This window comes from Onychostoma macrolepis, chromosome 20, assembly GCF_012432095.1.
Source record: "Onychostoma macrolepis isolate SWU-2019 chromosome 20, ASM1243209v1, whole genome shotgun sequence".
Lineage (NCBI taxonomy): Eukaryota > Metazoa > Chordata > Actinopteri > Cypriniformes > Cyprinidae > Onychostoma > Onychostoma macrolepis.
Genome location: NC_081174.1, coordinates 29,813,167 through 29,839,371, shown reverse-complemented (window position 1 = coordinate 29,839,371; position 26,205 = coordinate 29,813,167). Strand labels below are relative to the sequence as shown.

The 26,205-nt window shown below is 36.3% G+C and overlaps 2 protein-coding genes across 3 annotated transcripts; both read right to left on the bottom strand.

Annotated features, from left to right (window-relative positions):
* Positions 1–784: 784 nt before the first annotated feature.
* pals1b (protein associated with LIN7 1, MAGUK p55 family member b) lies at positions 785–25,393 on the bottom strand. Its single transcript, XM_058754975.1, has 13 exons — positions 25,108–25,393; positions 23,232–23,440; positions 20,456–20,533; positions 16,875–17,000; positions 16,597–16,758; positions 15,936–16,013; positions 15,464–15,647; positions 14,825–14,893; positions 14,625–14,696; positions 13,215–13,382; positions 12,443–12,645; positions 1,789–1,920; positions 785–1,557 (listed from the first exon to the last, which is right to left on the bottom strand). The coding sequence occupies exons 1-13, from the start codon at positions 25,391–25,393 to the stop codon at positions 1,381–1,383; spliced, it is 1,944 nt and encodes a 647-aa protein (XP_058610958.1). The 3' UTR covers positions 785–1,380.
* On the bottom strand, positions 3,263–11,941 carry LOC131526833 (anti-sigma-I factor RsgI2-like). Of its 2 annotated transcripts, none has more exons than XM_058755422.1 (4): positions 11,589–11,941; positions 8,929–9,516; positions 7,582–7,956; positions 3,263–5,955 (listed from the first exon to the last, which is right to left on the bottom strand). In XM_058755422.1, the coding sequence occupies exons 1-4, from the start codon at positions 11,741–11,743 to the stop codon at positions 3,699–3,701; spliced, it is 3,375 nt and encodes a 1,124-aa protein (XP_058611405.1). In that variant the 5' UTR covers positions 11,744–11,941; the 3' UTR covers positions 3,263–3,698. The 2 variants fall into 2 exon arrangements, with proteins under 2 accessions (XP_058611405.1, XP_058611406.1); XM_058755423.1 differs by having other exon boundaries at positions 5,817–5,955; positions 7,578–7,956; positions 11,589–11,928.
* Positions 25,394–26,205: the final 812 nt, after the last annotated feature.

Sequence of the window (26,205 nt, the reverse complement as noted above, 5' to 3'; positions counted from 1 at the left end):
TTTTTAATCCAGTGGGGGAAAGGGCTTCCATATATATATATATATATATATATATATATAAATGCTGCATTACATTAAACAATATTATACTAAAATTTCCTTAAAAAAAAAATCAAATTCACATATTCACTACATTTCAATGCAAAAATAAATGTTAAAGCAAGAAATGAAGATTTGCTTCTGTGCACTCAAACTATCAATCGTTGCATATATAACATTACACCATTTAACTTTTTAATAGAACTTTTTAATGAAAAACAATTTTAACATTAGTTATACATTCAACAAGTTTTATATTCAGCAGTGTCATTAATGTGTAATACATCACCTTACTGATATAAGAACATGGAAATAGACTTAAAGCTATATGAAACTGTTCACAAATATCCTCCATGCTGAGGAAATATTTTGATGATATATGTCTATGTTTAGAAAATAATTTGTTTTTGTTTTTTGTTTTACAGGTATGGAAATGTTAGAAGTCAAATACTACAAACACAAAATACTGGAATAAAACAATATTGCAGAAATCTCCACAAATCTTATAGAATCTATATTGCAGCATCTTAGGCTTCTTTGAAATGGAAAAATAGTGTACTGCATACTGTGCATGATGTACAGCATACTATATTTATGTGAATACATGAATTTAATTTATGGATTCTCATGAATTAGTATGTTTAAAAGAATATTTCACCCAAAAATGGGCCATCTGAGATGTAGATGAGTTTGTTTCTTCATCAGATTTGTAGAAATGTAGCATTGCATCAGTGTCTCAGCAATGGATGCTCTGCAGTGAATGGGTGCCGTCAGAATGAGAGTCCAAACAGCTGATAAAAACATCACAATAATCCACACCACTCCAGTCCATCAATTAATGTCTTGTGAAGCCAAAAGCTGCGTTTGTAAGAAACAAATTCTATAATTAAGACGTCCATATTCCATAATAACGCTTCCTCCAGTGAAAAAGTGATCTGGTCTGAATCAGGAGAGATCTGCACAGATCAAGCAGTGTTTACAAGCCAAAACAGTCCAAAACAGTATACATGGGTGGATTTTGATGTGAGAGACAACAGGTGATTGACTTTTTCACTGGAGGAAGCGTGAGGAAGTGGTGTGGATTATTGTGATGTTTGGACTCTCATTCTGACGGCACCCATTCACTGCAGAGAATCCATTGGTGAGCAAGTGATGAAATGCTACATTTCTCCAAATCTGATGAAGAAACAAGCTCATCTAGATCATGTATGGCCTGAGGATGAAGACATTTTCATTTTGGGGTGAACTATTCCTTTAACAAACAGACACACACACACACACACACACACACAAAAAAAAAGGTAGCATACTGTGCACATCATCAGAACATTTCTAGTGTTTTTAGCTGACCCAGGCTGTAGGGACCCACTGCGGCTCGATGTCCAGTTTGTTAATGATTCTCAGCAGCTCAGAGATGCTCTTCTCCTGCTCAGTGTTTGTGATGACCGCATCGAACAAGTGACCGTAGCTGTGCTCCATCTCACGCACTTTCTCCAAGGTCTCTCTCACATCCTCAGGCTGCGCAAAGGAAACAACATAATTATCGTTTTGTCAATTCCTCAAAAGAGAAATCTGGTGTGAAATATTATGTTGCTTGTGTTCTCAAAAACCTAATTCACACATAATTAAAAATATATATGCATTTATTTATATATAAATATATATGTACTATTCACAAAATATTTTTACTATATATATATATATATATACATATATATATAGGAAAGGAAAAATGTGTATCTTGAAGACCATGTGTTTCTTCACTCCTCTGGTCAGCAGGGTGGAGAATCGCTCCTGAGGAGGAGGAGGAGGAGGAGGAGAAGAAGGCCTGATGAAGATGATGTATGGTTTAAGATCTGAGGAACACAGCACTCGCAGGGACTGAGAAATATAAAACACAAATAACCAAATGAAATGTAAACCAGAGAAACAAATACAAAACACTATATAGTAATGTTCACTGTCTAATAATACGAGATGGATCTATTTTCAAACCAAAACTAATCTGCAACAAATACCAAAATCCTACGAATTAAGATCACAAAAACATGTCAAGGTCATAATAAAGATCATTTTCCTGGCAAATAAAAACAGTAACCTACAAATTTGCATTAGTGTATGTCCTGTTGTTTTAGGTTTTCTGATTCTTTGTATTTTTGTAATTTTTTTTTGCATTATATTAGTCAGGGTCAGAAATTAATGGGGTTTAGGCCAATAAATTCTAATAAGATTGAATAATTCCCACTGTTTTTACTTCGTAATACCTGATTCTCAGTTTTCTGTTCTAGATCACAGATGTTTTAACACATTGATTCAACTTCAACTTGACATAAATTCCTAAAAATGTCTTTTTTTTTCTTTCTAAAGATTTTGTAGCTCATCTTGTGCCTCAGTATAACTTATTGCAGATGAAACATCTATCATTACAAAAAACTAAATATGCAGATAGCAATCTTAACCTTAACCTACAATCAAATGTGGTGAAAATACCTACCTGGCAGGTTTTCCTAAATTATCACCAGAATACAATTATTATTTTTAACTAAATAAGACCAAACTGCAATTGTTTAAAGTTTGAATGAATTTGTATTTAAATCAACAAATATCAACCTTAGAAATGCCTACAGTTACGCCACAAGTACAGCAAGAAAAGTACGAAACAAATGCTGGTCGTGATTGTGAATCTTGTACGGCAGATCAGAAACTGTACAAACAAAAAAACACTATACACTGTAAAAAAAAAAAAAAGTTGAGCGAACTTAAAAAATGTTTTTTACCAGCTTCAGCAGATTTTTGAGTTTGCTCAACTTATTTTTGTGGGAGATTCTCAAATTTTTGTTGTATAAACTTAAAACGACAAGTTGAAAAAACTCTGGTTGCCTTAAAATTTTAAGTTGGCTCAATTTTCTTTTTCTTTTTTTTTTTTTTAACAGTGTAGAACACTCAACTAGGCTACTATCATTTTTGTGCCACTAGCATCACCAAACACATATACAAAAAGAATGATCGTTTTCAACTTTGTTATAGATAACTAAAACTAAAAATGTAAAAAATTAAATAAAAAATACATTTTTGTTACTTGAAATAAAATCTTAACTGAAATTGGGGGGCAATAAAACAGAAACTTTAACTAAAATGGGAAAAAAAAAAAAAACTATAAAACTTAATACACAATATTAACAATTAATATTTTATTGAGATTGTTAATATTAACAAATCTTAATGATGCTTAAATAACTACTATCAAACAGGTTTCCTGACATTAATGAGTCGGCGTTGCGTTGGGTTCATTGAGATCCTCAAACTGATCAATTATTCGATAACTCCACCATGTTACACCTTCCAGGGAAATCAACATACTTACAGTTGATCTCATTGAACTAAGATACGACTAAGTATGTATTTAACATACAAAAAAAAAAGACATACACACTTCATCTTTATGTAAACATTTCTTTTTATGATGAACATTGGATTTCAGCAGTGCACTTATTCGGTAGAAAAGGCACCTGATAAAAACGTACACCAAGATGCAAACAGAAAACACAAGACTATATCAGTTGTAGTTGTATTTAATAGAGTCATAACTATACAAATAAGTTCATACAAAATGAAAAATGGTCATAAAAGGCCTAAAAAAAACCAAACATGCAACATATCTACAAATCTTCCAGGTGATAATCCATGTGCCATTTCTTGAAGCAGTTACGTGACGACACGAAGCACAATGCCACCTTGCAGTGGGAGCAGTATATGGGAGTCTTGACTTTATTTCCTTGCAGTTTGCACATCACACAAACTCGCCTCCCATGTGTAGCATCAGAACCGAAATACTCTGGATAGCATCGCTCCGTCTGGGCAGGTGAGGCTGGGGGAGACGACTCCGTGTCGGACAGAGTTTCATTCGTTTCAGTAGGGGTTGACGGCACGTGTGCTAACTTTCTAGTGGAGACTGGCGTGGCAGATGTTGAGGGATCTTTGGCACCTCTGCCGGCACGTGCAAGTTCAGAAACAAGAGTTTCCCTAAACAATTTATGGTTGAGAGGAAGCTTGTTCTGAGCTTTCGCCAATTCTTGGTGAAGGATGAAACCGTTGACCACTGCGATGTCAAGAAAATGAAAGAAGAAGGTCTTGTACCATTTTGTGGTTTTGTGGAGGATGTTATAATACTCTATTAGGGAATCTGAGAGATCAACGCTTCCCATGTATTTGCTGTAGTCCTTCACAGCGGATGGAACAGGAATTAGACGTGTTCTCCAAACCCCATCAGAACCCTTAGCGTTCCTGGTGACAGTATCCCCCGTGAACGCCTTGTGAATCGAGGAACACATGAGGACTTCTCTCCCATCCATCCATTTGACGAACAGAAGAGGACCTTGTCGAAACCAACGGATGGATCCTAATTCAGATCTTCCGCTCAGATCATTGGCCTTCGGTAAAGTGGAGGCATGTCGCAACGTGCCACAAGCGAGGATGTCGTTCTTCAACAAATCCAAGAAAAGAGTCGGGCTGGTGTAGAAATTGTCCATGTATAACGTATAACCCTCGCCGAGGACCTTGTGATCCAGTAGTCTCATTACCGAATCGTACCCAGCGCCTTTCCCCGACGACGTTGAAGTCTTTCCTTCATACACGAAGAAATTCCAGGTGTACCCGCAGGACGAATCGGCAAGAACGAAGAGTTTGTAGCCCCATTTAGTTGGTTTGTCATTCATATATCTCTTGAGTCCATTCCTAGCTTTGGTAGCGACCATTCTCTCATCTACCAGAATCTCTCTGTTGGGGTGAAAGTGATTCCTACACGCTGAAAGAACGTCTGTGTACAGAGGCTTGATTTTGAGCAGCCGGTCATAACCCACAGTGCCTTTCTTCTTATTGTTCTCCTCGTCCTCCTGAGGATCACAGAGGTGAAGATTCCAGGAGATGGCCTGAAACCTCGCTCGGGACATGATGGATTGCGGGTACGAGAAGTTATACATTCGTTTTCTCGCCCAGTAGTCTGCAATTGACTTCGCCTTCACCAGTCCCATGTAGACAACTAACGCCATATACGAGTAGAACTCGGCTACGGTTAGAGGTACCCAGACGAACTTCTTTCCAGCTTTCACTCTCTTTTCGGCATTGCTGTTGGTGTTTCGGACGATTGTCTTGACTGCAGAGTTGGTGAAAAAGAGTTGGAACAACTGTAAGGGTGTATACGTTGCGTCCGTCGTGAGCTGTGGACCTGGAGGCCGCTTGGGAGAGAAATTCGGAAGTACCGGTTCCTCATCCTCATTGGTGATGTCAAGCCACTTATCTGGCTTAATGTCAACTTTCGTCCAAGGTGAATCCAAGGCAGAACATGACAGTGCATAAGGAGTTGAGACGGGCTTCCATTTCTCTTCGGTCGAAGCGGGTTGTGGGATAGCTTCAGATGTGGAAGCAGGTTCGGGATTGGGTTCAGAATTGGTGGAGATTGCGGGATTGGTAGCGGGATCCAAACTTGATGCCGGAATGGGATCAGCGGAGGGATCGGAGATGGTTACGGGAGTGGAATCAGCAGCTGGTAATGAATTTGCGAGGGTTGTAGGAGCAGGATCAGGGGTTGGTTTAAGTATGAGGTTGGGTTTTAAAGCATGCTTTCGGGGCCGGCCTCTCTTTCGTGGTAATGTGGGTGCTGGACTAGGGATGGGTGCGGGAGCGGAATTATGGTTGGTCGTGGGAGTGGCTTCAGGGGCGGGATAAGTGGTGGCTTCAAAAGTGGGTGTGGGCGTGGCTTCAGAAGCAGGTTTAGACGTGGATATAGAGAGTTTGTCTATCGGTCCTGATGATGTGGGTGTAGGGGGGTTGCCTATTCTTGGAGATTGAGCTGATGCAGGTGATTTTGAACGATCTGGACTTTCCAGAAGAGGGTTCCAATCGTCACCAGAATCAAGACTGTAATACAAAACAAACACACTTTATATGCATGGACTCAGTGGCCACAATAACAACAACTGATAACTAGTATCTGGGTTAACCCTATAAAGCCTTACATGAAATAATAATAATAAAAAAATAATATTTCTCACTTTTTTTGTAGTTTACTGAACCTTTAGACAAAATGAATAAATAAGTTTGCATGCGTTTTAGTTGAGTATCACATTTGATACATCAGGCTTTTATTGCTCATACAGTATGATATAGGATAATATATATAGGACTTGTACTCCAGGAGGAAAAAAACACCACAAATTTATTCAGAGGCCCAAATTGAACAAGAATATGCATTTTGGCGCAGGTTCTGATATTTATATGGCCAAAAGGTAAGCTAAATATAAATATCAGTTGTCACTCTATATCTCCCAATAATATTAGTCTTGGTAAGATGATAATTTAATGCTTAGTTTTATGACAGGGTTGCTGCACATTTTTAAAAGTCAAATTTAAGGCTTTTTAAAACATTTTTATGACAAAGAAATAAAAATTAGTACTGTATGTTAGAGCAGTGCAATGCTGACAAAAAATTATATTTCCATATGTTTGGGGATTTTGTTGATTAGACAACAGATAATTGGACAACATTTTGCAAAGCAAGTTTTTGAATGCATTCACTGCATAAATATAATGCTATGAGGCTGTTTTTATTAAATATTTAATTGAAATTAAAAAGTACCAGCACTTTAAATAAAAAGTAAAACTGCAGTAGATGGTGGCAAGTCACAGCGTTATGAGTGAATTAATAATTAAATTGATTTGTTCAAAACACTAATTCATTCAATAACTGAGCTGTGTTGCTCAGAGATGCACAACTGTTCTGCCTATCTGCTGTGGTTTCATTTGGAAAGTTTCCTTTCTCAAAATTGATTAAAAATACATTGAATATATTCTAAATTGATTGTATTTATTTATTGAACTGTTAAATCAACATCACATTTGCAAAAGTGCTAATATTTAGGAACAGCACTCTTGCACATGAAAGATCAAGAAAAGAATACACATATTTAAGACATTTTAATCAAATTTCAGATTTTTGAGACTTTCTAATGACTCACGGGAATCCTTTATGATCAAAGCTCTGTCATTTTTATTGTGGAGAACAATATATACAATACAATCCAATACAATGATGACTGAGAGTTTAAAAAAAATGAAATAAATGTTCCTCAAAAGCCTGATGATCATATTTGATACTCACATTTGAACATGATATTTCTAAAAAGGATGTATGGATAATCAAGTAAATCTAAGCAGCTTCAGTCTAAGTGTTTATCTTGAAATATTACTGACATAACCCTTTCAAGAATCTTCAAGGTTTTGTTTTTTTAAAAATAAGAGAGAAACAGGAACAGAAAGCAATTGCTTTCATTGTATAGAATTTTATTTTGTATAAAAAAGTGACTATGGCTGTTCACACACAACGTTTTTGCATTCTACTAGACCAATGCTTTTGACCATGTCTTGCATCTTTAGCAAACAAGTTCAATGTATCACGAGACCTTTTTATTAGATTCAAAAATGTTTTCTGTGCTAATAAACTTGAATGACAAAAATCTACAATAAATGCAAGACTTCCTTACTCACTCTTCTTCCCACAGTTCCTCTTCCCTCCCCGAATCACTGATCTCGTCGCTGTCACCATCAAGGTCGCTGTCGGCCCGAGGCCTGATGGGTGCAGGATTAGGGTTGGGATCAGATGTGGGTATAGCGGTCAATGGTTCATCGATGGTTGTGGGAGTCGGTTGAGAGGTGGGCACATGATCAGAAGTGGCTATGGGTGCAAGTTCAGGCAGAGGACTAGGGGTAGTTTTTGAACTGTGCTTCAAGGGTCTGTCTGTCCGTGGAGGTGTTGTGGATTGAAGGATCGGAGATGAGAGTCGTTGCCTCTTTGCATTTGGCGATTCTGAACGCACTAGGCTTTCTTTCTTTGTAATAGGCCATTCTTCAATAGCATCCACACTGTAACACAAACCAAAGATGCGTCATTATGCATGCATGTCACACAATTCACACTTCCGTTCAAAAGTTTGGGGTTGGTGAGTTTTTTAATGTTTTTAAAAGAAGTCTCTAATGCTCACAACAAGGTTGCATTTGTTTAGTAAAAATTTATATTGTGAATTTTACCTTTCAAAATAGCCATTTTCTACTGAAATATATTTTAAAATGTAAACTGTTGCTTTGATCAAAGCTGAATTTTTCAGCATCATTAGTCTTCAGTGTCACACGATTCTTCAGAAATCATTCTAATATGCTCATTTGCTGCTCAAGTAATACAATGATTTTCATTATTTTACGTTTATTTGAAAAATAAATAAATATTTTGTAGCATTATAAATGTTTTTACTGTCACTTTTGATGAATTGTTTCCTTGCTTAATATTAATTTATCTCTCTCTCTCTCAAAAAAAAAAAAAAAAAAGGCAAAAAAAAAAATTTTAATCGAATGATTGAAATGTGTCCAGGTCACATTACTATAGAACCCACGAAAAATAAAAACGGAAAATAAAGGTAACTGCAACTTTTTATTTCACAATTCAGACATTTTCTTACAATTTTGAGTGTACAACTCATAATTATGACTTTTTCTCATAATTGTCAGAAAAAAACTCTCAATTTCACATTTGGAAAGTTTTTAACTCGCAGTTCTGAGAAAAAAGAACTAATTGTGAAATATGAACTCACAAATGTATAAATATAAACTTGAAAATATAAACTTTGAGGCGAAAAAAAGAAAAAAAAAGAAAATTGCGAGATGTAAACTCAAAATTATGAAAAAAAAAAATCAGAATTCTGAGATAAATATACAGAATTCTAAGAAAAATTCCAAATAGTGAGATTTTTGGCAGAAACAGGCTTCAATACATTACACTGTAAACCAAATGTAATAAAAATTAAAATAAACGGACATTCTTTTATTCATGCATTTACTCACTTCTCTTCCCACGCTTCCTCTTCCTTCACCGCCCTGATCTCATTGGTGTCGCCGTCTAACAGAAGCCCTGTTGATGTTGGTGTACAGATGAGCGTGGCTATCGGTGCTTGATGGGAGGCGGCTGTGGAATTCGGGCTGAGTTTAAAAGTGGAAGCGGGATTAGAGATGAGTATGGGTGTGGAATTAGGGTTCAGTTTAATGGAGGAGGCGGCATTGGTAAGGGTTATAGGAGTGAAATTAGAGCTAAGTGTAAAGGTGGATGTGGAATGAGGGCCAAATTTAATGGAGGAATTAGGGATCAGCGTGGCATAAGGGGGGGGTTTAGGCACTATCGTTGGATACGGGCTGGGTTTGGGAAAGAGTTTGGCTTTAGATTTGTCTTTAGGCGGTCTGCCTCTCCGTCGAGGTAAGGAGATGGCTGGGGTGCTTTTTGGCATGCGGGCCATTACTGGAGCTGCTGGGGAGGGTTTCAAAGCACTTTTAGGTGGCCGTCCTCTCCGGCGTGGTAAAGACGATGAAGGCGAGGAGGATGAGTTCCTCTTTAGTTTTGAGCGCCTGAGAGGCTCCCATTCTTCAGAAGAATCAATACTGTAACATATAATGAATACACTTAATTGCTATATCACATTAAAGAGGTTTGTTGTTATCTATTACACTTTAGGCAAAGGAAAGCATAAAAAGCACAGGGGAAAAAAAAACTGATTTCATGAATGCAAAAAATACATTGACTGCAGTGCTTGCAAGACTGCTCTGCTATTCTTTGCTGTCTATTAATTACTCTTAATATATATATATATATATATATATATATTTATATATTATCTCAGGTCAAACCGCTCAATATGTTTCATAGTGAAGCGCTGCACTGTTTTCATTTACACACGAACAGCTCATGATCCAGTGTTTTCAGTGTTTGGGTCGCTTAAGAACCATATTCCCAAACTTTCAATGAGAATTGCTTATAAAACTGAAAACAATTGTTGAAATTGTTGAAAACAAAAGCGAAACTTTACGGGCTCCCTGCTGTTGTACCGACAAACTTTGTTTGAAAATTCCTGATGAAGGTCATGCGACCGAAACGTTGTTAATAAATATTTTGATACCTTTTGCATAGATAGTGCGCGGGATTTGTTTTTTGCTTTTCAGTTTTTGACATGGCTGGTCTTTGAACGCACCTGTCAGGTGTGCGGAGATTAATTGTTAATTGTACCGACAAACTAAACATTTGAAAATTAAGACAGCCATAAATATCAATACGGTAATTTTACAGTTGTACTGTGAAATAAAATCATTTTTATTATATTGTTTTCCTTAAATATCCATTTTTTATATATTACAGTGAAATATTACAATAGCAGCACAATTTCATATTTTGTTTATTTTTATTTAGTAAATCATTATTATTATTATTATTATTATTATTATTATTATTATATGTAGTCATATTGATATATGAATCACAATATTTTTGGCCAAATACTGCATCCCTACAAACAATCACAGCAAAACTTATCTTGCTGTAATAAATAATAGCTTTTTTTTTTTTTTAAATCACACTTAAATATTTTCTTAGAAAATTTTAATTAGTTTATTCACCCAAATTGTGCAGCCTTATCTGTCTCTCTGAAAGTCATAGGCTCTGTAAAAATAAATAAATATATATATATATATATATATATATATATATATATATATATATATATATTTATATTTATTTATTTTAACAATACCCTATGGCGCACAGCCTACTAGACTATAAAACTTACTATAATTAGAAAATGCTCTATGTCTGGCAATAATTTCTGTTTATCATAAAAGAAGAGAATGCATTCTGCTGATTATCTGCACTATGTCTGGCATGGGAAAAAAGGGTCAAAATTTGACTGGTTAACAATGCAATAACCATACCATTTGGCTGCAAGAAGCACCTTCCCCCTTTAAAAGCGGTGTATTTTTTGCAAACAGCATATACCCGCACAGTTCCCATTGCAGATTGCTGTTTTTGTTGCATAGCAACGATGCTTTACCAGTGTCAGACCCTTTTGAAGACTATAATTATTAGAGAAAATGACTGCTTTCTCCATGTATTGTAGACTTTCTTGAGCACAGATGATCATTGCATCTTTTCCCAATTTTATATAGTTGTCTGTATAAGAAAAGCAGTTTTTAACATTTTGGAATGGTGTGCATCAAGGCACGTCCCTTTTTTTTTAGAAAATCCAATAGCCTTTAGTTTATATCACAGCCATGAACAATAATGTTCAAATATTTAGAGGACTGGACACGCTTACACATTTAATTGGAGAAAAATATGGATACGCCCCTGAGTGCAAGATGACGTCATTCCGATTTTTGCCCATTTCGCAGACGAGAAAAACTGTTATAATGTAACACTCTTCCTCTCTCTCTCTTTGTAGATACATATACATATATAAATAGATAGAGAAGATATACATGTTTTAAAATGATTCATATTTTAGTGTATTACGGTAGTTTTGATTATATGGAGTTATTTACACTATTTTTCACACTATGCTTGGTGTCTTGCAAGCACTGTTTTTCCTATCTAGCTTTAAGAAATGCATTCTGCATTAAGCAATAAAAGGATCATTTTTCTACCCCACAACAGGTAAAAACGCTACACATGACGTATTACTCACTCTTCTTCCCGCGGTTCCTCCTCCTCCGCCGAATCGTCGAGCTCGTCGCTGTCTGACAAGGGTTTGTATCCAACTTCAGTATCGCAATCGTCTATAACGCACTCGATTTCATAAAACATTTGCCTTTTCGCTCCGACATCCTCCGCCGATGCCATTTCGAGCAGAAAAGATGAAGAAAACTAAACGCTGCCTCCTCAAACCTGGCTCAGACGCTGCAGAACATGCGCGCAGGCTCTCAGCGTTCAGAGCGTCCTCCATAAGCCCCGCCTACCAACGGTACGTAGGGATTATCGCAGTCTCTGATTGGAACACAATCTTGAGTGACGTGCGAACGACAGGCTGAGATCATCAGTTATGCGACGTGAAAAGCAGACCCTTTTATTTATATTTTAAGAACCAAATATAAAAAGACCCTTTTTTTTTTCTCAATGTAAATGTAATATTTATTTCAGTGCTCTCTTGTTTAGTGCTGTCTTTGACTTTTGGTCCTTGCCTTTTTTGTTTGATTTGATAATGTAAAAAAAAAAAAAAAATGTAAATAAAAACCGCTGTTTGTTTTTGTACTGCTTTTTTGTTTTTTTCTTTAATAGTGCTGCATATAAGAAAAACTGCTTAAGTGAAAATTGTAGGATGTAGGATTTCCACAGCTTCTTTTGTGTACATTTTAATAAACATAATTTCCTTTGTTATTTCATGTTATGTCTGGTCATGTTATTTCTTAATTCCACTCTGTTATTGCACATTGCCTATTAATTACTTTACTGACCTTTTCAGTTTTTATTTTATTTTATTTATTTTACATGCAGCAAACCAATTCCATGCATGTTCCATTATGGGTTCTTACTCCATCTTACCCTGGGATGCAGACACAGCAAACAGATTTTTCCTGAGTTGACAACCTGTCTGACTGAATCTGTGTTTGTGCCGTACAAGTTCTGTTCAAACTCGCCCGACTCGATGAACTTCCCTGCAGCCAGGTCAGATTCAAAGCTCTGTCGTGATACAAAGTTGTACTCCCTGCCGTTGACCTCATGAGCGCGGGGGTTTCGTGTGGTGTCTGTAACGCATGTTCAAAAATACATCTATGTACAATACAAAACAGCAGGCTGTGTATAAATAAATGTCTGTTTGTATGCTTTAATTCCTGATTGTATATGCAACCCAGTTTTTCTTAAAGGAATAGTTCTCCCAGAAATGAGAATTTGCTGAAAATGTCTTCCCCTTGGGCCATTCAAGATATTGTGGATTACTTGTGGATTATTGTGATGTTTTTATCAGCTGTTTGGACTCTCATTCACACGGCACCCATTCACTGCAGCGCATCCATTGGTGAGCAAGAGATGCAATGTTACATTTCTCTAAAGCTGTTCCCATGGAGATACAAACTCAGCAAATTTTCATTTTTGGGTAAACTATTCCTTCAGTAATGAAATTAGTTCCGTTCCAAAACTTAGGAAAGCTGCCCACATAAGTATGATCTTACAGTGTAATAAGTCTCTTATGACATATAATTTTAATATCGATGCAGCTCACTAGGTTTTGGAAGCGAGCCATTGTGACTCCTCCTGTAATTTGGCTTTCATGTTAAGCAACTTTAAGCCAAAGTTGTAAAAAGTATAATCTTACGTGGAACAGCACCGGTGAATCGGTCAGGCTCTAAAGAGAGCAGTCTTTGTCTCAGTTCATCATGTCCGCTGTTGGGTGGACCAATCAGAGCGATGGGGCGCTTGCAGTTGGGAGGCTGATGGTACAGTGCCACCTCCTCATAGGTCAGGATATCCTCAGTGTAATCCTCTGAACAATTACAAATATTCATTACTGATGAGTTTTTGCAAAATATTAATCTCGTTAGTCTATACCAGGGCTATTGAACTCAGCTCAACATGTGTTTTCAGAGAAATTCCCAAACAATGAATGTCCACAACATGAGACAAAAGGTAAACACTGGATCCCAAAAGCTAAAGGTAAACCTGTGTTCCTTCTCAGCATGCCTTCTGTTTTTAAATGCAAATTGCAACTCGGGTGTGAGAAATGCTTTCATTGTTATTTCTTATTGCCCATCTTGCAGGAGAAGAAACCTCCCTCCGTGAATGTCTGTCAGTTAGCTAACGACTCTTATATCCTCATTCCTCAGCCTTTCACCCACCTGAAACCATTCACACCTCAAACCCATCAGCTGAATCAAATTCACTCTAAAACGAGTAGAAAAAAACCTATACTTGCACTCAAGCCATAGCAAGGGAATTACAGTGGATCATTTGGATTTGCACCAGTAAACTACCACTCAGATCACCCTAGCAACACACTAGAAACCACTCAGAACACCCTAGCAACTGCATAGCAACACACTAGAAACCATTAATAACATCCTAGCAACTGCATAGCAACACTAGAATCCACTCAGAACACCCTAGCAACTGCATAGCAACACACTAGAAACCACTAAGAACACCCTAGCAACCGCATAGCAACACTAGAAGCCACTCAGAACACCCTAGCAACTGCATAGCAACACACTAGAAACCGCATAGCATCACTAGCAGCCACTCAGAACACCCAGCAACCGCATAGCAACACACTAGAAATGACTAAGAACACCCTAGCAACCCCATAGCAACATTAGGAGCCACTCAGAACACCCTAGAAACCCCATAGCAACACAAGGACTCAGGAGTCAATCAGAACACCCCAGCAACTGCATAGCGACACTAGAGGCCATTCAGAACACACCAGCAACCGCATAGCAACACACTAGAAACCACTAAGAACAACCTAGCAACCACACAGCAACACTAGTAGCCACTCGGATCACCCTAGCAACCGCATAGCAAGACAAAAAGCAACTCAGAACACCCTAGCAACAGCATAGCAACACACTGGAAACCACAAAGAACACCTAGCAACTGCACAACAAAAACAAAAGCATTTTCATTGCACTAGAACTGATGACTAACAAAATAACAGCAGGAACAATTAGTTCAATTAAGGTTGAGTTTCAATTTTGATTTCATTTTTAAGAATTCGGCAGATACTCACCGATATTCTTACTAGGGTTGAACAAGAGTTTTTTCCGTTGCTTTTTGCTTTTCTTTGCACACCAAAGTTTTCCTGTGGAAAGAAGATCTATTATCAGTGTTTTAAGGATGATGAAAGCTCAAAGTTTGTGTTTGTGTCTCTATAGAAGTTTTTTTCTGCCAGGAAGTGAGTGAGTTTCAGACAGATGTGGTCCAGCTCACCTTTATGCTCTTGATTTCTGTCTGTAATGGTTTTCTTCATGGCTTCTCTGTGCTGTTGGAAGCTCTTCCCTTGAAAGAACACAACAAATGATGACCACTGATGATCTTATCACGGTACTAGACATGCGACTACTAGTTTGGGAAAGACTGTGTTATTTGCTCTGAAAAACACAAAACTGTCAGTGTTCAAAAAAACGACACATGGACAATAGTGGCATAAGTATATCTCAATATTTTTCTGACTTTTGACCAAAACTGAAATAAATATTAATTAGATTAATATAATTATAAAATAAAAATAAGAAAAACAAGAACAGCACACAACAAAATTAGAAAAACATATATTTATAACTTATATATACGTATATACACATAGAAAATATTAAAAAAAGCAAATTCAAAATATTAATAAGCACAATAATACCATTTAAATAATAATAAAATAACACTATAATCATCGAATCAGGGTTTAAACGTAATTGGCAAATAAAAAGTGTAATTTCATTGCAAATGCATGATGAATATCATTGTATGTCGCCCTATTCAGCAAAACATTAAATTCTTTTTTCAATGGATTTACATGCATTTTTTTCTGTCTCTATCCTATAACTCTGCAGGCACTCCGCTAATTGCTCTAACCAGGTATAAGGCCAGCGAGGGGCTTCTGGTCCTCATGTCCGTCCCGGTACGCCTGCCACCAGTTGGGGTCGTCCTGGCTGGTGACGTGTAAGACGTCTCCCTTTTGAAAGGAGAGGCCGAGCTCTCTACATGGCACATATAGGTCCTCAGATGGGTCATAGCTGAAGTTTGCCTTCACATGCATCTGTGAAGAAAGAGAACGATGAGACGAGGACAAAGCTCATGTATAAGCTTTGTACCAAACCCTAATGAGCTGCTACCAAGCATGAAATCTATTAAAAATGGTAGTTATCAAAGGTATCAGCCTCATAAACTATCTTAAATTTTTCACAAGTATACTAATGCATAAGGCAATTCCAGAATGCATTGTGGCAAAAAGCCTACTAGGGTTAGAAACAGAGTTGAAGACAAGTCTAGAAACACACATTCAAAGGAAGGAATGAAAATGAAGAAATTACAGATGAAGTCATACCACAGTTGGTCGGTGAGGAGATATTTTGTTTTGAGAGTTTGGGACGAGGAGAAACGTGAGGGACCCATGCATGCAGGACTAGAGACAAACAAGAAGAACACAGATGTAAACTGATTTTATTTTTTTGAAAGAAAAAAATTCATACTTTTATTTACCAAGGTGCATTAAATTGTTCATAAGTGACAGTAAAGACATTTATGATGTTACAAAAGATTTCAAATAACTGCTGTTCTTCTGAACTTTCTATTCATCCGAGCATCTTTAAAAATAAAATGTATCATGGTTTCCACAAAAGATATGAAGCAGTACAACTGTTTTCAACATTGATAATAACAAGAAATGTTTCCTGAGCAAATCATCATATTAGAATGATTTCTGAAGAATCATGTGACACTGAAGACTGGAGTAATGATGCTGAAAATACAGCTTTAATCACAGCAATAAATTACATTTTAACATATATTCACATAGAAAACAGTTATTTTACATTGTAATAATATTTCACAATATTACTGTTTTTACTGTATTTTAAATCAAATAAATAAAGTCTTCATGAACATGAACATGATATTTTTTTTAATTTGAGCAGTAGTTTACCTTATGTCAACAAATGATTTTGGTAAAGTAAGTTTAAAAGAGTTTAGGACTTTTTGGATCTCACCAGAACGTTGTGAACATCATTAACACTTTTTCCACGGACTGAAACGCCATTGATCTCCAGGATTTCATCTCCTTCACTGAGCAGGTTGCTTTTTTCAGCCGTCCCGCCACTCACCACCCGACTGATGATTACACAGTCATGTTCGTTCCGAACGGTCACACCCTAAACAATGTTAAGGTGCAGTGGTTCAACAAACACATTGTCAGAAACTACAGTGACATATTCAATGCTGCCCTTAGAGACTATATATTATGTAGATGAATAACACAGACACTTACCAGAGGCATGTCACGAGTTTTCTCCAGGGAAACCAGTTTGGTGGTCTTTTCATCGTGGTCCACGGATTCAATAGTTTCGACATCCAATTCTTGCTCAGCAATACAGTCGTGAGCTTCCATCAGGGCCTGAGGAAGAGAGATGAACATCAACCCTGGTGAATGGAGATGTCAGCATCGACTCTTTTGATTTGAGCCAGTAAGGAATCATCCAGAACACCTTAGCATCCGCATAGCAATACCCTAGAAACCACGTAGCAAATAGAACACCCCTGCAATTGCACAGCAACAAAAACCCTCATAGCACTTCAGCAACTGCATAGCAAAAATCCTAAACACCCTAGCAACTATTTTACAATCAACCAGAACACCATAGCAACTGCATAGCAACATTTAAAACACTTAGGACACCTTAGCAAATTGCATAGCGACACCCTTGGAACCACAAAGCAACTCTTTAGTAAACACAGCAAACACCCTATAGCAACTACCTAGCAACACCCTTGCAACCACCCTGAACTCCATAGCAATTGCATAACAACAATTTCAAAAACTTATAACAACTACCTAGCAACAGCCTCACAACCACCCTGAACAGCATAGCAACCGTATTGCAACATGCTATACCACTCAGAACACCTTAGTGACTAAATAGCAACACCCTAGCAACTCCCCAGCAAACGCAGAAAATGTCCTATAGCAGCTACTAGTAATGCCCTTGCAATCACCCAGAACACCATAACAACTACACCACAACATTTTAAAACAATTATAATGCCTTAGACAATGCATCGCAACAACCTAGCAACCACCTATCAACTCCCTATCAAACACAGAGATCACCCTATCAACTACCTAGCAACAATCTAGCAATGGCCTTGCAACCACCTAGAAAACCATAGCAACTACACCACATTTTAAAACACTTAGAACACCTAAGACATTACATAGCAACAACCTAGCAACCACCTATCAACTCCATATCAAACACAGAGAACACCCTAGCAATAGCCTAACAACCCAGAACACCACAGCAAACACATAGCAACATTTTAAAACACTTATAACAACTTAACACCTGCATAGCAACACCCTAGCAACCACTCACAATGCCCTAGCATTATGTTGGCAACAAGTTACGTAAAATAACCGTATGCTTTGAAAAAAAGCCCTACTTTAAAATGTCATTTAAACAAGCAAACAGTCAAACATCTTTAAGCTCAGAAGCACCCAAACAAGTTCCTGCCCATGTCTTTAACCCGAGACTCTGTCCCGGCCACAGGATTGGCGCTTTACCTCAGTGAAGGTGACAGACATGTCGTACCTCGCAATAATAACTCCAGTTTCTGCCAAACGCGATGCACAGTTTAACCTGAACATAAACCTGATCCGCCATAATCTCCCACAGTGCTGTCAGTCATCATATCACCCCTTACCTCCTCATGCATTCATACCGTATGAAGAATAATAGAGCTGTGCTGTTTTAAACAGCCGCTGTGGTGACAGAACGCAGCAGGAGGGCTGAATATCTGCGGGGAGGGGAATCATCTCATGGCCCATTCTGTGGCAGGTATCTGTTTCTAAGGCCGTTAATTGGATCTAACCTGTGGTGTGTACAAATAGACACAGGGAGAGGTTGTTTTCACACCCTTGTTTTGGGCCTGAATAAGTTAGATAACAAATCAGGTCTTGATTCTTTGATCAAACAACTATGCATCTACTTCACTAGTTCAGGTGTGGCCTGATGTGGTTGCAGACAGAAAGATGCAAACAATAAATTGCAACTAACCTCATCATGCATATTTCTGAAAACAAAATAAAAGGCTTGGCAGCTTTTAAATGGAAGGAGATAATCCTTAGTGAACACAGAAAACAGCCTATAGCAACTACAGCCTAGTAACACCCTTGCAACCAGGCAGAACACCATAGCAACTGCATAGCAGCATTTTAGAACTCCTTAGATACTGCATAGAAACACTCTAGCAACTACCTTTTAAACACAGAGAACACACTATAGCAACTACCTGGCAATTGCCTAGCAACACCCTTACAACGAGACAGAACACCACAGCAACCGCATAGCAACATTCTAAAACACTTAGAACGATTTAGAACCTGCATAGCAACATGCTGGCAACTATCTATCAAATACTTATCAAACACAGAGAACACCCTAGCAACAGGCTAGCAACATTTTTTAAAACACCTAGAACACTTTAGAAACTGCATAGCAACACCCTAGCAATCACCTATCAACTTCCTATAAAACACAGAGAACACCCTAGCAACAGCCTAGCAATGCTTGCAACCACACAGGAGACTCAAGCAACTGCCTAGCAACATTTTAAAACACTTAGAACACTTTAGAAACTGCATAGCAACACCCTAGCAACCACATATCAACTCCCTATCAAACACAGAGAACATCCTATCAAGTACCTAACAACAGCCTACCAACACCCTTGCAACTACCCAGAACATAGCAACATGCTATACCACTCAGAACACCTTAGAAGCTGCTTAGCAACACCCTTGTAACCACCTATTAACTCCCTATTAAACACAGAGTACACCCTATCAGCTACCTAGCAACACCATTGCAACCACCCAGAACGCCATAGCAACCACAGAGCAACATTTTAAAACACCTAGAACACCTTATAAACTGCAAATCAACTCCCTAGCAACTACCTAGCAACTCCCAATCAAACACAGAGAACACCCTAGCAGCAGCCTAGCAATGTTTGCAACCACCCAGGAGACCCTAGCAACTGCCTAGCAACATTTTAAAACACTAAGAACACTTTAGAAACTGCATAGCAACACCCGAACACCCTAGGTGGCAGCATCAATTTTTAGATTCAGAAAATGTAAATTGAAGTTATGGAGTATCATTTCCCAGATAGTAAATTTAGGTAATAAAATAAAATAATAAAATTTGTGGTGACGTTGTTTTGAAATGTTTCTAAAGCAACAAAATGCCCAGTTTTCGTTTCATGATTTGAATGTTATTTAAAGGTTACAAGTTTTGTACAATGTTCTACTAACTTGATTTTTTTTTTAACCAAAAATATAATGCAATTTGAAAGTTATTTTTAATATTCCAAGAATGTTAAAATGTCAAGATTATAATGCTATTTAAATGTTACGTAAACATTTCTTAGAACATTCATCAAAGAACATCATAAGGACATTCCGAGAATAAGAATGTTCATCAAGTAAAAATAACATTAAGGACATCATGGGAATTTTGATTTTCTCTCAACATTAGGACAACGTATAGCAAATATTAATAAGGTTATAGGAACATTCCACAAACATTATTTTAAGAACGTTTTGTCCTGACATTTATTTAACCTCTAAAAAAACCGTTAAAGTTGTGAGTATGTTCACTGTTAGCTGGGTTGATGCTTTGAAAAAGTCCTGCCTTTAAAAACTAAATGTTTCTGGCCATTTCACTTTTCAGCTTTTAAATGGGAGGAGAAACTCCCATTTCCTTATTGCTGGCATCAAAGGATGTGTGTCCAATCAAACTTTAGTAAAATGATGCAGATGTTGTATGAGATTGATTCCTCGTGATTTACCTGCAGGTGTAGTGACGTCAGCAGGCCTGTGAGTTCTGTGGCTTCGGTGTGTTTGCTGGACTGCAGAACACTCTCCACCTGAAGACCAAGAGCAGCAGTCAACAACACAGATGAGCAGAGTTTCATCTAGACCTGTACTATCTGAACAAGCATCACTATGACTGTTGTTTATTAAAAATAACCTGATGAAAATCGCATAATTTTCCCTTGGATATTATGCACAGATCTTATGCCCAAAAATGAAGATATACTGAAAATGTACCATCCAGGATGTAGATGAGTTTTTTCTTCATCCAAAGAGATTTGCAAAAATGTAGCATTGCACCAATGGATCCTCTGCAGTGAATGGGTGCCGTCAGAATGAAAGTCCAAACAGCTGATAAAAACAATCCACATCACTCCAGTCCATCAATTATGAGATAATGTCTTCTATAATTAAGACTTTGTTAAATTCAAAACATTGCTTCTTGCTAAAATACGAGTTCATAAACCATAATAACGCTTCCAGTGAAAAGAGCGCTCTGGTCTGAATCAGGAGAGAAATCTGCACAGATCGAGCACAGTTTATAAGCCAAAACCTTCCTTAACACATATGTGGGTGGATTTTGATAGATGTGTTTCTTACAAACACGCAGCTTTTCACTTCACAAGATGTTAACTGATGGACTGGAGTGGTGTGGATTATTGTGATGTTTTTATCAGCTGTTTGGACTCTCATTCTGACGGCACCCATTCACTGCAGAGGATCCACTGGCGAGCAAGTGATGCAATGCTACATTTCTCCAAATCTAATGAAGAAACAAACTCATCTACATCTTGGATGGCCTGAAGGGGAGTAAATTTTCAGCAAATTTTCATTTTTGGGTGAACAAATCCTCATAAATCATAATACATTTTCTTAGTGTAAGAAACGTCTACAACCATATGGTATCTAACATCTAGTCAAATGGATAATTTTTTTTTTGAGTGAAATATTTCCCAATGAAATATCACATTACAGAAATAAAAAGGCTTGTGAATGTTATTTCACGCTGAGTACGTGATGAAACAGCTCGCTAACACCTCTCTGCGTTGCATTAATCACCTAATCAGCACACACACACACACATACAGTGACTGTAATAATCCATTAGATCTCATTCTGGCCTCCAGGATCTTGTCTTAGTATCTTGTCTCAGTCCATAAGCCAGAGACGGATTACAAACCCAGCTTCATCCAGCTATGCTTTGGCACAGGGCAGATCAACCAATTACCACGTCCTTATTAAGCACTTCAGACGCCTTTGCTCAAGTACAATGACTACAAATACCACAAAAAAGAACAGATTCACATATATATGTATTTTAAAATGTAATGTTTCTCAATATTGCAGTTTTTACTGTATTTTTGATCAAATAAAAACAGCTTTGGTGAGCATAAGGGACTTTTTTCAAAAACATTTAAAAATCATACCAATTCCAAACTTTTCAACGGTAGTGTATAATTCCTTGAATACAGAAAAATATAGATAACAATAACTAATTAAAAGATTATTTTGTTTAATATTTGTGAGTGATTTACATATTTATGCTTATTATTTTATTATTTACTTTTAAGCATGCAGAGTTGCATGCTATTGCATTCTTCTGAGTTGAATGGACAGAATAAGCAGGTAAAAAATGGCATAATAACTTGCTAATCTTACTATTTCTGAAATATACAGGGCATAGTATGCAAGTTTGTAGCATGCATGGAATAGCTGAATGACGTCCTTCAAGTGTGCAGTATGCAACAGAGCACACTGCACTGCAGGGAATACCACACAAAGAAATGTGTTTGACTGGACCTTCAATTTCCAATTTGATAAAAATATCGTTTATGGAATGTTTTTTTTTTTCAAAACATTTAGAGAACATTCAAAACGAACGTATGATGTCTGTAAAATTCTAAAATGGAATGTTGCCTTCGCATAACCAAAAAAACATTTTTAAGACATTTAAAAAACTGAACGTTTTAATGAGAACATTCAGAAATAATGTTTGCAATATAACAATATAATAATGTTTATATATAACAATATATAATATATTTAAAATATAATATATAAATATATATTAAATAATATATTATATAAAGTAAATAGTTACTTTACTATATCAAGATTACTTACATAAAACCTGGACATAAAAAAAGGTTTTTTTTTTTTTACTGAAATGTTTAGTTGAACATTTGTCTAATATTTTTAAAATGTTACTTCTCGCTTCAGAACATTCAGAGAACATTCCAAAGTAATGTTTCCATAATAAAAAAAGGAATGTTCCCTTAATGTTTGCATAACCAAGAAACATTCATAAATAACATTTTCATAAATAAATATTTTCAAAATGTTAGCAAAACAGCTTTATTTATAAATCATTCATGGAATGTTTTTTTTTTTTAATGTAACGTTTTAGTTGGATGTTCATCTAACATTTTTAAAATTGTACTTTTTTCAGAACATTCCAATGTAAGGTTCCTATAATTTCTGCAAAACAAACAAACAGACAAAAAGAACACAAAATGTTCCCTTAACTTCTGTATAACAAAAAACAAAACAAAAACAAAAGCCAAAACATTTTTTAATACGTTTAAAAATAATAATAAAATGTTTTGAATGTTCAGAGAACTTTCAGAAATAATGTTTTCGTAACTAAATAAGAACATTAGCAAACATATTTTTGTTAGCTGGGCTTCTGTAAATGTCATTCTGTTCTGAGCATGTCAGTTATGCAGTCTGGTAATGTGTTGAGAGCTGTACCTCGTCTCTGAGCTGCTGTGCGTGTGCGGTGAGCGGGAACGGCGGACAGAGGCGTCTCATGCTCTGAGCCACGCTGCGGTGCGTGATGAACGCCTGCTGGAAGTCTGACTGCAGCAGCAGCTCCAGCAGCAGCTGAACATCCTGCTGACTCTCAGCATCCGTCAGACACAGCTGCAGATGCTGCAGAGAGTCCAGCACGTCCTCCAGCTCTGACAACACCAAGAGACAAACATTAGTGCTGCATTTGAAAAAATCCCATCTGATTTAAAAGCCATCAAATTGCACATACAAGTCATTTATTTATTTATTTGTCTGGTTGAATCTGGTTTAATTTAAAAATTAAGTTACAATTGGTTAAATTATTTGAATGAGTCAAAGTAATGGAAAACATCATATGTGACCCTGGACCACAAAACCAGTCTTAAGTCGCTGGGGTATATTTGTAGCAATAGCCAAAAATACATTGTATGGGTCAAAATTATTGATTTTTATTTTATGTCAAAAATCATTAGGATATTAAGTAAAGATCATTTTCCATGAAGATATTTAGAGAATTTCCTACTGTAAATATATCACAATTTTTTATCAGTAATATGCATTGCTAAGAACTTCATTTGGACAACTTTAAAGGTGATTTTCTCAATATTTAGATTTTTTTGCACCCTCAGATTCCAGATTTTCAAATAGTTGTATCTCAGCCAAATATAGTCAGATCCTAACAAACCATACATCAATGGGAAGCTTATTTATTCAGCTTTCAGATGATGTATAAATCTCAATTTCGTAAAATTGATACTTAAGACTGGTTTTGTGGTCCAGGGTCACATATAATTTTTACAATGGTGATAATGGTTTCCATGTACTTTTTAACAAGTGACTTTTCCAGTCATGTCTGATTACTAAATAATGATTTGTAAAACCTCAAACGCTTCTTTAAAGTCTCTAATAATACAAAAACAAAACAACAAGCTCTCTGAGCTTCCTTGAACTACCTGAATAAAGACAACTTTACTGGAATACTAGATTATTAAAGCAATAACAATTTATGGATTTGGAATGACACAAGATTTGAGTATTATGCTAACTATTCTATTAATATCAAAAATTGCACACTTCACCTTCAAGGCTTTTTAATGTTCCACAGTATTTACATGTTATACCATTGTTTTTGCCCCAAACATTGCACAATTTGCACTTTAAGCCCACATTGTGAAGTGAAATATCAACGTTTGTCACTAGCAGACATGATCTTGTTAAGGGATACAAGTGCACTTCTTACAGGGACAATCCTCCTGAGGAACCCGAAGAACCCGAGGAACCTGAGGTTAAGAGTCTTCTCTTCACGAGCGCAGAGGTGAACTCATCACTGCTGTTTAGTTTAAGCGGCGTAGTCACATTTTTAAAAATGTTGATGTTAAAAGGTTTTAAAAATATTTGCTAAAAATACATCAAAAACAGTAATATTCTGAAAACTTCTGTTATATATTCTGTTTTCTATCTGAATATATTTTAAAATGTAATTGATTGCTGTGATCAAAGCTGAATTTTCAGCATCATTACTCCAGTCTTCAGTGTCACATGATCCTTCAGAAATCATTCTAATATGCTGATATTATGTTGAAACTGATATTGCCGAATATTTTTGTGGAAACCAACATTCTTCGGGATTCTTTGCATTTATTTGAAATTGAAATCTTATGTAACATTACAAATGTCGTTAATGTCACTTTTGATCAATTTAATGCATCCTTGCTTAGTAAAAGTTTTCATTTCTTTCTTCTTTCAGCTTATTATTGTGGTATCAGCTATTTTATACTAATCACCACCCCTAAACATCATGCTTTTTCAGATTGTTCATCATTTAATTGTCTCTCACCTGTTGTATTCCTCTCCTCTGATGTTGACTTGGCTTCCTCTGCAACATCCATCCCATCAAAAATGACCTCGGTGCTGCTCTGTGCCGATGTGAGACACGAGGAAGAGTTCAGATCGGTGTCCTGAGTCAGTTCACAAGCCTCTTCCTCCTCCTTCATCATCATCATCATCATCACTTCTTCTGGATCATCTTGGATCTTCTCGGTCTGCTCACTGCAGCACTGAGCGATGAGTTTGGCAGGACTGTCCATGTCCATCTCAGCGTTCTCACCCGAGTCCTCCGTCATGTCCCCGTTCATGTGTAACGTTAACATGGCTGTTTTACAGTGAAGGTCAATACAGTAAACTACAATATACTATAAGAGTTGAGATCAGGAGACATAGATGCAGTTATGATTTCCTGATTCCCTGAAACACATGCCAACAAAACAGAAGCCACTTTCTACAAATGCTGTAATTTGTATTGCAATTCTATATATGTATTATATGTGTAACATATTATAATGTATTAAATATTAATACAAGTAATTATACATTATCATTATTATTATTTGTGTGTGTGTATATATATATATAATTTAAATATATTATGCATAAACATAAATATACATAACTAATAATAATAATAATAATATATATATATATATATATATATATATATATATATATATATATATATATATATATGATAAAACAATAATACTGCAAATATATAGTTAATTAAATTAATATTTAATACAAATATATTACATTTTTATATATTTAGTTTATATATATATATATATATATATATATATATAACTTATTAAATATATTACATTATTATTATATATATTAATATAAATATATATTTAATTATGAAATACCTTTATGGTTGACATAAAAACTAATGAGCGGTCACTGATTAGGTTTTTGGATTTCTCACATCAGAAATACAATGAACTTGTTTATCTCAAAAGATCAAGAAAATGTGAATCTTTGAGCCCTTTAAGGTCAAGTGTATAATTTTTTGCGCTCCTAAATGGAGCTGAAAAGTAATGCAAAAAAAAAAAAAAAGTAATTTTCAAAATTTTGGCTAAATCTACTTCCTCTGAAGGAA